This window comes from Musca domestica, unplaced genomic scaffold (assembly GCF_030504385.1).
Source record: "Musca domestica strain aabys unplaced genomic scaffold, Musca_domestica.polishedcontigs.V.1.1 18, whole genome shotgun sequence".
Classification (NCBI taxonomy): domain Eukaryota; kingdom Metazoa; phylum Arthropoda; class Insecta; order Diptera; family Muscidae; genus Musca; species Musca domestica.
The window spans coordinates 13,331,110-13,345,360 of NW_026712238.1; the positions used below are offsets into that span (position 1 = coordinate 13,331,110).

At 36.0% G+C, this 14,251-nt stretch overlaps 1 protein-coding gene across 1 annotated transcript; it reads right to left on the reverse strand.

Moving 5' to 3' along the window:
* Window positions 1–5,927: 5,927 nt before the first annotated feature.
* On the reverse strand, window positions 5,928–12,371 carry LOC131801867 (D-2-hydroxyglutarate dehydrogenase, mitochondrial-like). Its single transcript, XM_059120949.1, is given in 7 exon segments — window positions 5,928–6,597; window positions 6,752–6,881; window positions 6,941–6,994; window positions 6,997–7,108; window positions 7,167–7,709; window positions 9,358–9,450; window positions 12,231–12,371. Coding segments are annotated over 6 exon segments (1,506 nt in total). The 5' UTR covers window positions 12,231–12,371; the 3' UTR covers window positions 5,928–6,023.
* Window positions 12,372–14,251: the final 1,880 nt, after the last annotated feature.

Here is a 14,251-nt window from a genome sequence, read left to right on the forward strand (position 1 = left end):
TTAGCGCAAATCTTAAACGTAGAAATATTTTAATGCAGCTTTTTGTGTTTTCATTGTCATAACAAAAAAAAAACAAGTGTGCATATTTGGAGATGTTACAAATTGAATGACAATTCTAATATACCCCCTTCTATGATGTAGAGTATAAGGAAAACTTAATCTCTCCTCTTCACATGTGCTTTGCTTTTTTAAAGCTTTACTCAGCAAATAAACTTGTTCGCAAAGCAACTATGTTGTTGTTGTCTTTGTTGGTTTTAATTTTGTAGAGATGGAAACAACGATATTCCCATTTCATTATAATTTAAGTCATGTATAGCCCCCATATAACGGTACCCCCGATATTCGGTATTTTGATGATTGTAGCCAAATTTTTCACTGGAATTGTCTGAAAATCCACAAAAGAAGTTCTTTCTAAATACTTTACTCCCTGGAAGAGAATTGTCATATAGGCCAACGATATCATATAGCCCCCAGTACCCCCCGATATTTGGTATTTTGATGATTTTATGAACATTATTTACCGGAATTGTTTCAAATTTCATATTTAGAGTTCCTATGACAAAAGATTGTTAATGGAGCTCGAGGTCTTCGTATGGCCCACATATATCGGTACTTTACTATTCTCGGTTTTTATGATTTTAGCAACATTATTCACCGGAATAGTTTAAAATTTCGTATTTAAAGTTCCTAATGGGTTATACAGCCTGTGACAGTAAAATTGTCTATGCAGGTAAAATTCTTAGTATAAAGCTACCTCCCTACATTCGGTATTTTGATGATTTTAGCTATTATTATTCATCGTAGACCGTATAGACCCCAATAAGCGACTTCCTATATTTTGCATTTTTAAAATTTTAACAGAATTTTAAAGGCTTTTTTTTTGAAAAATTTCCAATTCGTTCCAAATGTTGGGTAAAGGGCAATTTTTAAGAACTGTGGAAAAAATACACTAAAACTACGTCTCCGTATAGACCCCAATAAGCGACTTCCTATATTTTGCATTTTTAAAATTTTAACAGAATTTTAACGGTTTTTTTTTTTTTTTTTTTGAAAAAATTCCAATTCGTTCCAAATATTGGGTAAAGGGCAATTTTTAAGAACTGTGGAAAAAATACACTAAATTTTCCATTGATAGTACGGTCCAAATAATTTAATGTTTAAAGAATATACGATGCAAATGTTGACTGCGATTGCGCCTCTTTTCAAAATTTCCATGGTATTTCACGTATTAATGCTTCATTGTTGTCTTCCCATGTGTCAAATGAGGCGGGCTCCTCTATATAGACATGCGCCTTAACAAAGCGCGACAAAAAATAATCTAAAGGCATTAAATCGCCCGATCTAGTCTCGAAAGTCAAATAAAATGTTTACCAAACTCTCCTCTTAATAAGTCCTATGTTACGCTTGTCGTATGACATGTGGCATCATCTTGTTGAAACCACATGTAATGCAAGTCAAGCTCCTCAATTTGGGGCAAAAAAGTTGAACCTCATCACTTAACTTAATCTTACGATGAAGCAATTAAAAAAATTAAGTTTGACCGTGACGAACTTTTAATACCCTCCACCATTGGGTAAATAAAGCTTTTTTATATAAAAGTATCTGGATTCACCTGTGTTCCACTTTAAACTACAAATACCAGCTAGACCCTTTAAATAATGCAGTTAATGTGGGCCATACAAAAACGGCAACATAAATTTATACTACAAGGGTTGTTTTCTACAGGGTGATATGAAAAAACTGCCACCAACTTTAGACTGCTGTCATTCTTAAGCCAGCAAACGCCGGCCAGGGTGATTGTGTGGGCCGCGTTAAAAGCCGATGGTCGCTCTCCGCTCGTATTAGTCGACCGTGGCATCAAAATAAATGCCGAATATTATCGCAAAAATATTCTGGAGGGTGTAGTAAAGACTTGCGCACGAAAACATTTTGGCCGCAGACCTTGGACATTCCAACAGGACTCAGCACCATCGCACTCAGCACGCACCACCCAAGAATGGTTACAAAATGAGGTTACTCGCTTCATTTTCACAATGGCCACCAAAATCTCCGGATACCAATCCGTTGGACTATTGTGTCTGGAGTATTTTGGAAAGCAAGGTTGGCACTAAAAAATACCAAAGCATCGATCACCTCAAGCAAGCGCTTCGTCGGGAATGGGCCAAAATACCGCAGAGCAAACATTCGGGCAGCGTGTGACGGTTTCATTCACCGTTTGAAGGTCATAATTCGTGCCAAAGGTAACCAATTCGAACAAACCTAAACTCTTTCTAAAATTTGATGCTATTTCCGACATTTGTTGCTTTCATTCAATAAAATTTAAAAAAAAAAAAAAACAAGTAAAAAAGCTGTAAGTTCGGCCGGGCCGAACTTTTAATACCCTCCACCATATGGTACAAATTTGACAATTTCCAAAAAAAATAAATTAATAAATAAAATCCGTTAAAAATTCTGTTAAAATCTTAAAAATACCGAATGCCTATACGACGACGTGGACCTGCATAGGCAACTTTTGTCATAAGTTATTACAATATTTAAATGCGAAACTTGAAGAAAAAATCTGTTTATAATGTAGCTAAAATCATCAATCATATGGGGGCTATACGAAGACTAAAGTATCCATTACGAACTTCACATGCGAAATTTGAAACAATCCCGGTAAACAATGTCGCTAAAATCATTAAAATACCGAATATCGGGGGGTACGGTATATGGGGGCTATACAAAGACGTGAACCTACATGGCCCATTTTCTGTTTTATGCTGCAGCATCTATTACGAACTTCAAATACCAAATTTGGAACGATTCCGTTAAATAATGTCGCTAAAATCATCAAAAATACGGAATATCGGGGGGTACCGTTATATAAGGGCTATACGAAGACGTGGACCTACAAAGATTATTTTCTGTCTTAGGCTGTAGTATCCATTTGGAACTTCAAATACCAAATTTGAAACAATTCCAGTGAATAGTGTCGCTAAAATCATCAAAATACCGAATATCGGGAGGTACGGTTGTATGAGGGCTATATGAAAACGTGGTCCTACATGGCCCATTTACGAACTTAACCTGCCTACTGGCAAAACATACATGTGTGCAAAATTTTAGCCTTCTATCTCAATTTGTTCGAAAGATAGCGTGATTACAACAGACAGACGGACGGACGGACAGACAGACATGGCTAAATTGTCTTAGAATTCTACGCTGATCAAGAATATATATACTTTGTTGGGTCTGACATGAGTATTTCGAGGAGTTACAAACGGAATGACAAAATTAATAGACCCTCCATAGTATGGTGGAGGGTATAAAAATATGTAAAAAATATAGTGTTTGACTTTGTTGCAGATTGTTTATCTCATCTTGCATATGGACCATGTCGGTCGATTTTTTTAAGAGACTAATAGAACTATTGTTATCTATTATATTGCTGAAGATACTGTATACCTAAAATGTAGGGATTCCAAGGATTCTTAATTCGAAAATTCCCAAAGCGGGGGAACTTGCCCTTTCTATTTACATTACTTTGCGATTATAACTTTCAAAACGCCGTTCTTCTTTCAAATTCAAAATAAATTAATTTTCTCGCACATTCTTTTTGTTTGAATAGTCTCTCAAAAATTTCCTTACAAATCCACGATTATTGATTTGAAAGTTCCTCAAAAACAATTTATAAAAAATTCCGCGTCTATCATGGCTCTAAGAATCCCTTTAGAAACATATTTGAAAATTCAACGTTCTTAGCTCTGATAGTTCTCTAAAAATATCACAAAAATCTATGAATATTTTCCCAAACATTTTTTTGAATTACAATTGTACCTCTGATATCCCTTTGTCTTAAAATTCATTTAGCTCTCTTAGCAATTTCTTGAAACAATTCATGATTGTTTTTTTTTTTTTATACCCTACAACACTATGTGTTGGGGGTATTATAAGTTTGATTGGGCCAAAAATTATGTAACACCACGAAATATTGGTTTCCCACATAGGAAAGTATATATGGATCTTCCTAGCTCGCCGAGCTGAGTCGATCTAGCTATGTATGTCCGTCCGTCCATCTGTCCGTCTGTCCATGTTAATTTGTAATCACTCTACAGGTCGCAATTATGGCCCGATCTTCACGAAATTTAGTATGGAGGTGGGGATAAGGTCAGGTGGAGATGATCGCACAATATTTAGGGGTCGAAATGGACCAAAAACTGAAAAAAAAACCTGATTTTGCAGTTGCTCTACAGGTCGCAATTATGGACCGATCGACGCGGAAATTAGCATGGGGCTAAAGCTTCGGGCTGGGCAGAAGCCTTCCGATTTTGATGGTCATCGGGTAATATTTAGTGGGTGAAAAAGACTATAACATTTGTGTTAAATAAAAGTCAAATTTCCATTATACCGCGAACATTTTTAATCCTGGCGAAATCACAAATAGACGAACAGGTCAATTCTGACCGTTACGTAGATGCCGATAGTAAATATATCGGATATATATAGCGAAATATATGCAATGTGTATATAGAAAGGAAGGGGATGTTAGTTAGAATGCTTATATTTCTAGAATGGCTGGACCGATTTTGACAAATTTTGTCAATTCAGAATGCCCTCTTGACATAAAAGTATAAAATCTAAAAAAAAAACCGCATAAAAATAAGTAAAAAATGATCATAATATAGATTTTTTGTATTTTGTGACATTTTTTTATTTTTTCATATTTTTTATCGCATGCGATTTTTTCAATTTGACTTATAATATTTAGGTGTACATTTTGTAATATTTTTCCACCTTAAAACACAGGTTTGGGATATTATATACAGATTGCAATTATCGTCCGATCCTCACGAAAAGGGTAGGGTTATGCTCAGAAGGACTTGGCCTATTGTTTCTAAAGATGTCCGCAATATATTTAGGGGTTGAAATGGACCAACAACTAAAAATTTTCCTGTTTTTGCAGCCGTTATAAAGGTCATAAATAGAAACCAAAGGACACGAAATCTCGCATGAAGTTAGAGTTTAGGACAGCGGATAGAATGGACCACTACTTTTGTCTGAAAAATACCAACATCACTTACAGGCGATAGGCTGATTTCGTTGACGAGTATAGCCAAATATCGTAGACAAGAAGATCGTATAGAAGAGTCTAAATTTGGAGATACAGAGGGGTCTCTTGCTTTTGGATATGATCGCAAAATACGACGGAGTGCGTAAATATTGGGCAAATGTCCCTGGTCAAAATGCTGGGCACATAATTTCAAAAGCGAAATCTTCCAAATGGATTTGGACATAAGGGGGCTTCTAATCTATTGTAGTGTTGTAGGGTATCACATGGTCGGCCCCGCACGACTGTAGCCGTTGCTTACTTGTTTTTTTTTTTTTTTTTGATAATTTCTTTTCTTTAAAAAATACAAGATTATTGCTTTGATAGTACCTCAAAACCCCTTATAATTCCTTTAAAACAGTCATTACAAATCAGCGATTAGTGACAAAAAATATATCAGAAAAAAGCCAATTTTCGTAGATCTGATACTTCCTATAGATATGCTCCTAAACCAGCGCTGCTCAAGAAAAAAATATCCCTTTCCAGTCAAATTTCTCTTTGCTTATTTAAATCAAGAAGAAATCAGTGTTAAGTCATTATTTATACAAATATTTTTTATCCATTTGCTTTATAAATTATTTTGGTAAACATTTATGTTTAAAAACAATTAAATGGAATCGCAAAATATAGAGAAAAACAGAACTTTAATTTTCTCTTAAATTATCTCTTTTTTTCGGCTCATGTTTTAGAACACGGTTTTAAGCAGTGCTGTACTAAACAGTCCATGTTTATAACCCTGGTACTTTTCTATTCTTTAAATGTTCCACATTTGTAGCTCTGATAGTCCTTCATTGTTTTCCTCTTGCTTCAATCATGGTATCCATGGTTTCAAATACAATTTTTGTTTTTCGTATATTTACAATTTCTCTTTAATATCAAATAATTAATTTCATATTCTACAACATTCAGTCCAAATCATTGAGCTCTACTCTATTTAATATAAAACCTTGTATGGATTCAAAATACCATTTGGATCCAACAACTGCTTCATGTCACGCATCATATTTATGGCTTCCGGACTCTTGGAGTGTTTCAAATATTTTGTCTTTAAAAATCCAATACCATGTTCAGCACTAACACTACCCTTCAGCTGGGCGGTATATTCATAGATGAAAGGCTCCAGCAATTTATACAATTCCGGCGAATACTGTTCACATGAGACATTAAGATGGAGATTCAAATCACCCAAATGGCCATAACCAGTTACACGTTTAGCCAAGTGGCCGGCACGTTTTTCCACCACTTTAACGATGTCATAGAAGGAACGCAACGGTAGGGATATGTCATATTTGAAACAATAACCATCCTTGGTCAATGCGGTGGAAATGAATTCCCTTAGCTTCCAGATTTCCAACATTTTACTGGGTTCACAGGTATAGGTGCCATCCACTACATCACCCTTGTCCATAACCAATTGAATGAAATTGTTTAATTTTTCCATATCATGTTCGGCATTGCTGCCCGAGGTTTCGATCAACATATAGAAGGGGTAGCCTTCAATGGGAGATCTGGAAGGAAAAAAGCAAAGAAATTAGTTTCAATTTTTTGGTATTTACTTCCTAGGAACACTTTACAGGCCTTAATGAGATCGGAATTACACCAATTGACTCAGTTAGGGCTTGCCTTGCAGAAAGTAATGAGGGGGTGTTGAAAAATACTCACTGTAGATTGTTATTTTCTATGCTGGCTGCCAATGATGGGGCATCAATTAATTCACATGATGATAAAATCTCACCCAGATGACGTTTGGCATTCTTCAAGGTTTGCATGACAGCCTCAAAAGAGTTAAGGGCTAGGGATGAAAAATAGTGTTACACTTTTTCCATTACAAAATATTTTCCCAACACTTACCCAAAAATGCCACATTTACTGAATCAGATATGGCGGGACACAGAATGGCCAATTGGTAACAACACCCAAGGTGCCCTCGGAACCAATGAACAAATGTTTCAAATGATAGCCTGTATTGTCTTTTTTAAAATCGGACATCAAATCGATTACCTTTCCATTGGCCAAAACCTAAAATGAAAATATATTTTGAGTTCAACAAAAATAAAAGAATTTCAATTTTACCCACCGCCTCCACACCCAACACAGAGCCATGTAAATTTCCATAACGTATCACCCGCAAACCGCCAGCATTTGTTGAGATATTACCACCAATGTGACAACTTGATTTGGCGCCCAAATCCAATGGCACAACAAACCCAGCCTCACGTGTCTTGGCATCCAAATTCTCCAAAATCACACCCGATTCACAGGCCGTGATGCCAGTTATATCATCAATGCTGAGAATTTTATTTAAACGTGCCAATGAAAGAACAATTTCATCACAAACCGGCACGGAGCCACCCACCAAACCGGTGTTACCACCCTGTGGACATACCGCCAAACGGCGTTCATTACAGTATTTCAGAATTTCTGATATTTCTTGGGTGGAACCAGGTTTCAACACCAATTGACTGCGACCTCGGACACTACGCAAAAAATCCACATTATATCCTTGCAAATCATCGGTACTGTCTTGCAGTATATTTGTGGGTCCAATTAGGGATTCGAAAAAGGACACATCTTTGCCATTCAATTCGGCATAGTTGCCTCGTTTGATGTTGTGTCGAACCTGTGAAGAGAGAAAAATAAAATTTGTAAAAATTACTCAGTATCTGTCTGAAATAAGTATACGGCCTATGATCGAGGGGAAGTCTTAAACCAAATGGATATAAACCATATTCGAACTATATAAGAATAGACTAAATCGAATCACCTCATTTTGGACAAGGGGTAAATTAAAAAAACATACAGGGTGAGATGAAAAAACAGCAACCAACTTCAGACTGCTGTCATTTCAAAGCCACCCGTTCGACAGCTGTTAAAATTATTCCAGTGACAGCTCATTCTATTGTTTACAAGCGTACATAAGCGTTTTGGTGAGAATTTTCCAGAAAGAAAAGTTATTCGTAATGGAATTCAAGCGTGATAGTATGATTTCTTTATGTTCGGCTGGAAAACCACAAGTGGCTATCGTTTGAACACTCCAGCATTTAAATGTGAACAAATCTTTGGTGTCTTGTACCATCGCTCATTACCGTGATACTGGTAGCATAGCCCGACGTCAAGGAATAAACGGAAGAAAACAGCAACATCAGCAGAAATTGAAAAGTGAAGAAGCGACTTGATCGAAACCCGCGTCGCAGTGACCGAAAAATGGCTCATGAGCTAAACATATCGCAATATTCCATTCGGAAAATATTGAAAGATGAGCTCGGGGTAAAGCCGTTGAAGTTCCAAAAAGTGCAAGAACTTACACCGCAACAGAAAGAAAATAGACTCAAAAGAGCTAAAGAGTTGCTTCGCTTGACCGAAAGTGGTGAACTACCGAATTTGGTTTTCTCCGATGAGAAAACATTCCTTGTCCAGCAGTTTGTAGCGTGTTTACTTGCCAAAGAGGTCAGCTGAAAATATGCACCTTCGGTTGGGCACCAGAACTCGCCAGAATCCGGCCATGGTGATGGTGTGGGTCGCCATAACAGCCGATGGTCGCCCTCCGCTCGTATTAATCGAACGTGGCATCAGAATAAATGCCGAATATTATCGCGAAAATATTCTGGAGGGTGTATTAAAGCCTTGGGCACGCAAAAATTTTGGCCGCAGACCATGCCCTTTCCAACAGGACTCAGCACCATCGCACTCAACACGCGCCATCCAAGAATGGTTACAAAATGAGGTTCATCGTCTCATTTCCAGCGCACAATTGCCACGAAAATCTCCGGATACCAGTCCGTTGGACTATTGTGTCTGGAGTATTTTGGAAAGCAAGGTTGGCACTAAAAGATACCAAAGTGTTGATCAGCTCAAGCAAGCGCTTCGCCGGGAATAGGCCAAAATACCGGAGAGCAACATTCGGGCAGCGTGGGACGGTTTCATTGGCCGTTTGAAGGCCATAATTCGTGCCAAAGGTGACTAATTCGATCAAATCTAAACTTATTCTTAAATTTGATGCTATTTCCGACCTTTTTTGCTTTCATTCAATAAAATTTGAAAAAAAAATGTAGTTTTTTTTATCTCACCCTGTATGTGTCAACTATATGGTATGGAACCAATTATAGCAATATTTACTGATAATAATTATTCAAAAATCTCCGATTTTGGGAGTTATTTGAAATGGAAAGTTTACTCCAACACAATTTCCCAATTCTGAATATTTCAATACAAATGCAGAGTTTTTTAGAATAGTTATTCCATACTTAAATTTTGGATTCTACATTTACCTCTGTTAATTCTGGTATACCCGAAGTCTTATATGTCCGCAAGGCTGGTAAGAATGTATTCCTTATTTTCTGCAAATTATTAGAACGTAACATCTGAAAATACAAAAAACAAAAAAAATAATTTTAATGGTTTTGGTATTTTGAAATTAATAGATTGAAATCAATAATAGTTTACCATTATTAAGAAAATTACTACGCCTCTACCCCCACTCTAATTTTACAACAAGAAGAAAACTCTTCAGAAAAATTACTCAGAATTCGGACCTACTGCGGTCCGACGCGTCGGAAAAACTTCAGACGTTGAACCGGAAGTATTTTCTTCGCTGGAATGATTCACCCAAACACCCAAAATTCCAAACCATCTATTAATTTAAACATTTTAGTTTTTTTCTAAATAAAATTGCCGACACGTGCCATTTTTCAACACATACATGTTGTGTGATTCCAGATTTTCATTACATAACATCATATAAGTTTCAAATTATTTTAAATGACTTCCTCATGTTCAAACTAAACAAAAAATATGATAAATTTTCTATTATATTTTTTTATTTTGCGGTACTAAAAGATTTCGTCTCTGAAATGTAATAAAGTACGGTTGACTATGGTCGACTTAACTAGCAGAGGGTATTATTTTTCATTGTTTATAGTTTACAAAACTATTTATCAAAACATCAGCGTCTGCTGTATGTCTGAAACAGACAAAATTCACTCTAATCAATGCTAGACTCAAAATGTATTCCCATATTGTTCGCATGTATGTATGTATGTTCTCATGTATGTCTCCGACAGCATAAAAATATAAGTGGGGTAGCACGGGACTCCAGTGTGATCAATAGAGAATTGTCCAATATTCTCTGGCATGTGTAGGTACATACACGCAAACAAAAAAACATACGCGTGCAAGAGTTCCAAAATTCGTCAACAGTTCTATTTTGATATGTTAATTCAGTTTTCTAGACACTCTTTAGACTCTAGCCGTAAGCGAGTACATTTTAATAAAAAAAATTTAAAATGTTTATCAAATCTCTCGTGTGGTAAATAAACGTAAAACCGGTCATCTGTTGGGTCTTTCTTGTGTTGTATCTGGCGGAACACATGTTAGGGTTGCCATGGCACAGTAAAACTGCTACTATATAAAGACTTTCTGGTCTTCTATGAGAAGTCCCTCTGGCCTTCTATGAGAAGTCCCTCTGGCCTTCTATGAGAAGTCCCTCTGGCCTTCTATGAGAAGTCCCTCTGGCCTTCTATGAGAAGTCCCTCTGGCCTTCTATGAGAAGTCCCTCTGGCCTTCTATGAGAAGTCCCTCTGGCCTTCTATGAGAAGTCCCTCTGGCCTTCTATGAGAAGACCTTCTGGCCTTCTATGAGAAGACCTTCTGGCCTTCTATGAGAAGACCTTGTGGCCTTCTATGAGAAGACCTTCTGACCTTCTATGAGAAGACCTTCTGAAGATCTTCAGGCCTTCTTTGAGAAAATCTTCTGTTCTTTCATGAGACGACCTTCTGGCTTTCTTTAAGAAGACATTTTGGTCTTCTTTGAGAAGACCTTCTGGCCTTCTATGAAAAAACTTTCTGGCCTTCTAGGAGAAGACCTCCTGACCTTCTACAAGGAGACGTTCTTATTTTTTGACATGATTTTAAAAAGAAAGCTTAACTTTTAATTCACTTTTCGCGTTTATATACCCTCAAACGTATGGATACAGAGGTATATATCATTGGATACGGCCATAACGTGCCTCATCGAAATTACCCTAGGCCGCAGGTCTCTTTGGACCAAATCCGTTTCACGACATTTGGAATTGATCTGGGATTGTCCGACCGTCAGTCTGTCTATCTGTCATACATAGATCGAGTTTAGAGATGGGAAACATCGTTTCACTCCTTCTGGTGTGAATATAGGATAAATCGGCACACTCTAAATTTCTGAATAATTAATTCTAATTATTTAAAATGCGAAAGAAGTATCGTATTCTCTTCGAATTTCATGTATCCCATTATTTTAGTAACGCAAGTTCCTGTGTGGAAACGATAGATACCGTCCAAGCCCTTCTGATACCTCACGTTTTGCAGATTGTTCACAAAAAATATTGTAATAGATTTCTGATTTTGTTCAAATCTAAGAATTAGTTCAGATGAGAAGTGGATAATATTGATCCGCTCTTTTGGTATATCTTCCAAAAATGGTTAAATAATACTACTTCATAATTAAATCACTAGACCATAAAATAATATAGAATTCTAGCTGGCTGGTTGGCTACCCCACTAACAGTCGATATCGGGAAAAAATCAGCATTTTATGGAAGTATAACTAAAAACAAGTAACATAGTATCAGTCGAATTTTTTTTATTAGAAATAATGTAAGTCAAAATAATATTTCAATAAACTGTTGTATGCGTTTTTACTGTAGTTGTCGTTGTTTCCCATTTATAGTGTGTTGCTATTTTTAACGAAAACTTGGCAACCCTTATGGTTAAACTCAACATTGATAAGAGAACAACGCAATTAACTTCATATCTCAGATGGTGGAGATGTTAAATGCTAAAGATGCTAAAGGCTTGGTAAAAATGTCTTACTAAGGATTCAGATATGAATTGCATCCTTCGTATAAAGAATAGAATGAGATGCAAAATGGATGTTATTCCAAATCACTTTAACCACTGCTTAAAGAGCATTTTTGATATTCTCTCAATCTACGTGAACGTGAATACACAGATAAACTATGTATTAGTTAACACCATTTGGGAAATTCTTATAAAAAGTATTTTTTCAAATAATTTATTTAAATAACTTCAATAATCTTTTTATCACACACTTTTTTATCTTCTCAAACTTTATTGTATTTGGAATGGTTAAGTAAGAACCTTTGGCATACCTTAACTAATGAACGCTATAAACGCTACTCAGATATTCTTTAGAAACGTACAATTAACAACACACGCCCGACGAAAGCCAAATAAACACTGATTGAATGTATGTATGAACAAAAACCACAATAATACAAACTGAGGCATATGAGACAACAGCTGTTTTTCCCCCAAACTGTTGTTGGCGCCCAAACACAACCAAACAGAGAGAAACGTGTTCTCTGTTCTCTTTAATCATAAAACACAAGAGAATAGGGGATACCGTTGGAAAACAAACTATAATTGGGAGAGTACTACAACTGAGAATTGTTTTCTTGATAAGTACGTTTATTTGATTGATTAGAAATAAGATTTCCAATAAAGATAGGAATAAAATCTTTAGTATTTTATCCCTAATTGATTTAATAAGAGCCGAAATTTTCGAATTATAAACTTGATTTATAATCCCACTTCACAATTTAATCACTAGACCATTAAATAATATAGAATTCAAGCTGGCTGGCTATCTCGTTGAAAGTCGATATGAGGGAAAAATTCAGCATTTTATGGAAGTATAACTAAAAAGAAGCTAAACAGTATCAGTCGGTTTTGCCGACAGAGGTTCCTAAGCAATTGGCCAATATTGACAAATTTGTATCTGACCTAAGACTGAAATAAATATTACAACGTGTCAGATTTGGACTATGTCGACTACTTCCTACTTTTTGTACGAAATATGTGTACATTTTTGGAAAATGTAGAAATATGCGTGAGGTAACGGATATAGCGGACCGAAGTATTCCACAAAGTATACACTGGTGGCCAAAACTAAAGCAACTGAAATTACATGGAGAATGAATGCCCTGTAACTTTTTAAAAAATTAAGAAAATGAGAAAGTTTTTCTTGTTCTAAATAAGGTACTTTATTCACTTTTTAAAAACCTAAAACATAAAACCAAAATTCATTTTTATATAAAAAATAATGTTTGGTAAAGTCAACTAACCCGATTTTGGCTTGGACAAAACAAAAGCAACTCTGTTGTATATTCATATAACCGCTTCAATTTCAGTTGTTTTTACTGTGATATTTATCGCTTTTTGCTTCCTTCGACAATTTCGCTTGTCATAAATCCTTTTAGAGAAGTTTTTTACAACAGTATGTGTTTTTCTTTTCGTTTTTTAAGTACTTCCCAAAAATTTTTAAAAATGGCTAGAAGCAAATACAGTACCTGAATAAAACAGCAAATTATCAGTGACTATCAAAACAACATATCACAGAAAATGATTTTCGACAAATATTTCATAAATATTTATGTTATTTCATAATTATTTCTGTATACTAAGTCGGTTTTTTGAAACTGGATCAGTAGTAACAGTCTATAACGGATGAAGGCCATGAAAAACTTCAGCCCGTAATGATCCACAAATTGTGAGAGAAATAAAAAACAACCATTTAAGAGTTCAACTGGATTGGTGAGAGAGCAATCATTGGATATAAGCTCGAGATCAGTGCGTAGACGAGTAGTGGCAGCTGGTCTGCATGACCGTAAGACATCAAAAAACCATTTATATCTAAAAAAATCAAAAAGGCTTTCGGAAACGATAACATTAAGTGGAATCAAGCTCAATGGAAAAAAGATTATTTCTGGGATGAGTCTACGTTTAAAAATAAAGGCTCAGACGTGAAAAATTTTACGGCGAGAAGACCAAAAAATGAAGGACTCAAGCCGCAGTGTTGCAAAGGTACAGTGAAGCATGAGGGTGGGTCAAAAATGGCGTGGCGCTGTTTTTCTTTCTATGGATTTGGGCCTATCCATAAAATAAAGGAAGTTGTGGATCGGTTTGTTTACAAAGATGTGTTGGACATCACGTTGTTCCCTTACGCTGAGTAAAATATTCGGCTGATTTGGGTGTTTCAGCATGACAACGATCCCAAACTTGTATCAAAACTTGTCAAATATTGGTTGCGGGAGTCAAAAATTGATGTTTTGTTATGGCCGGCACAATCATCTGACCTAAACTCCTTAGAAAGCCTTTGGAGTATCGTAGA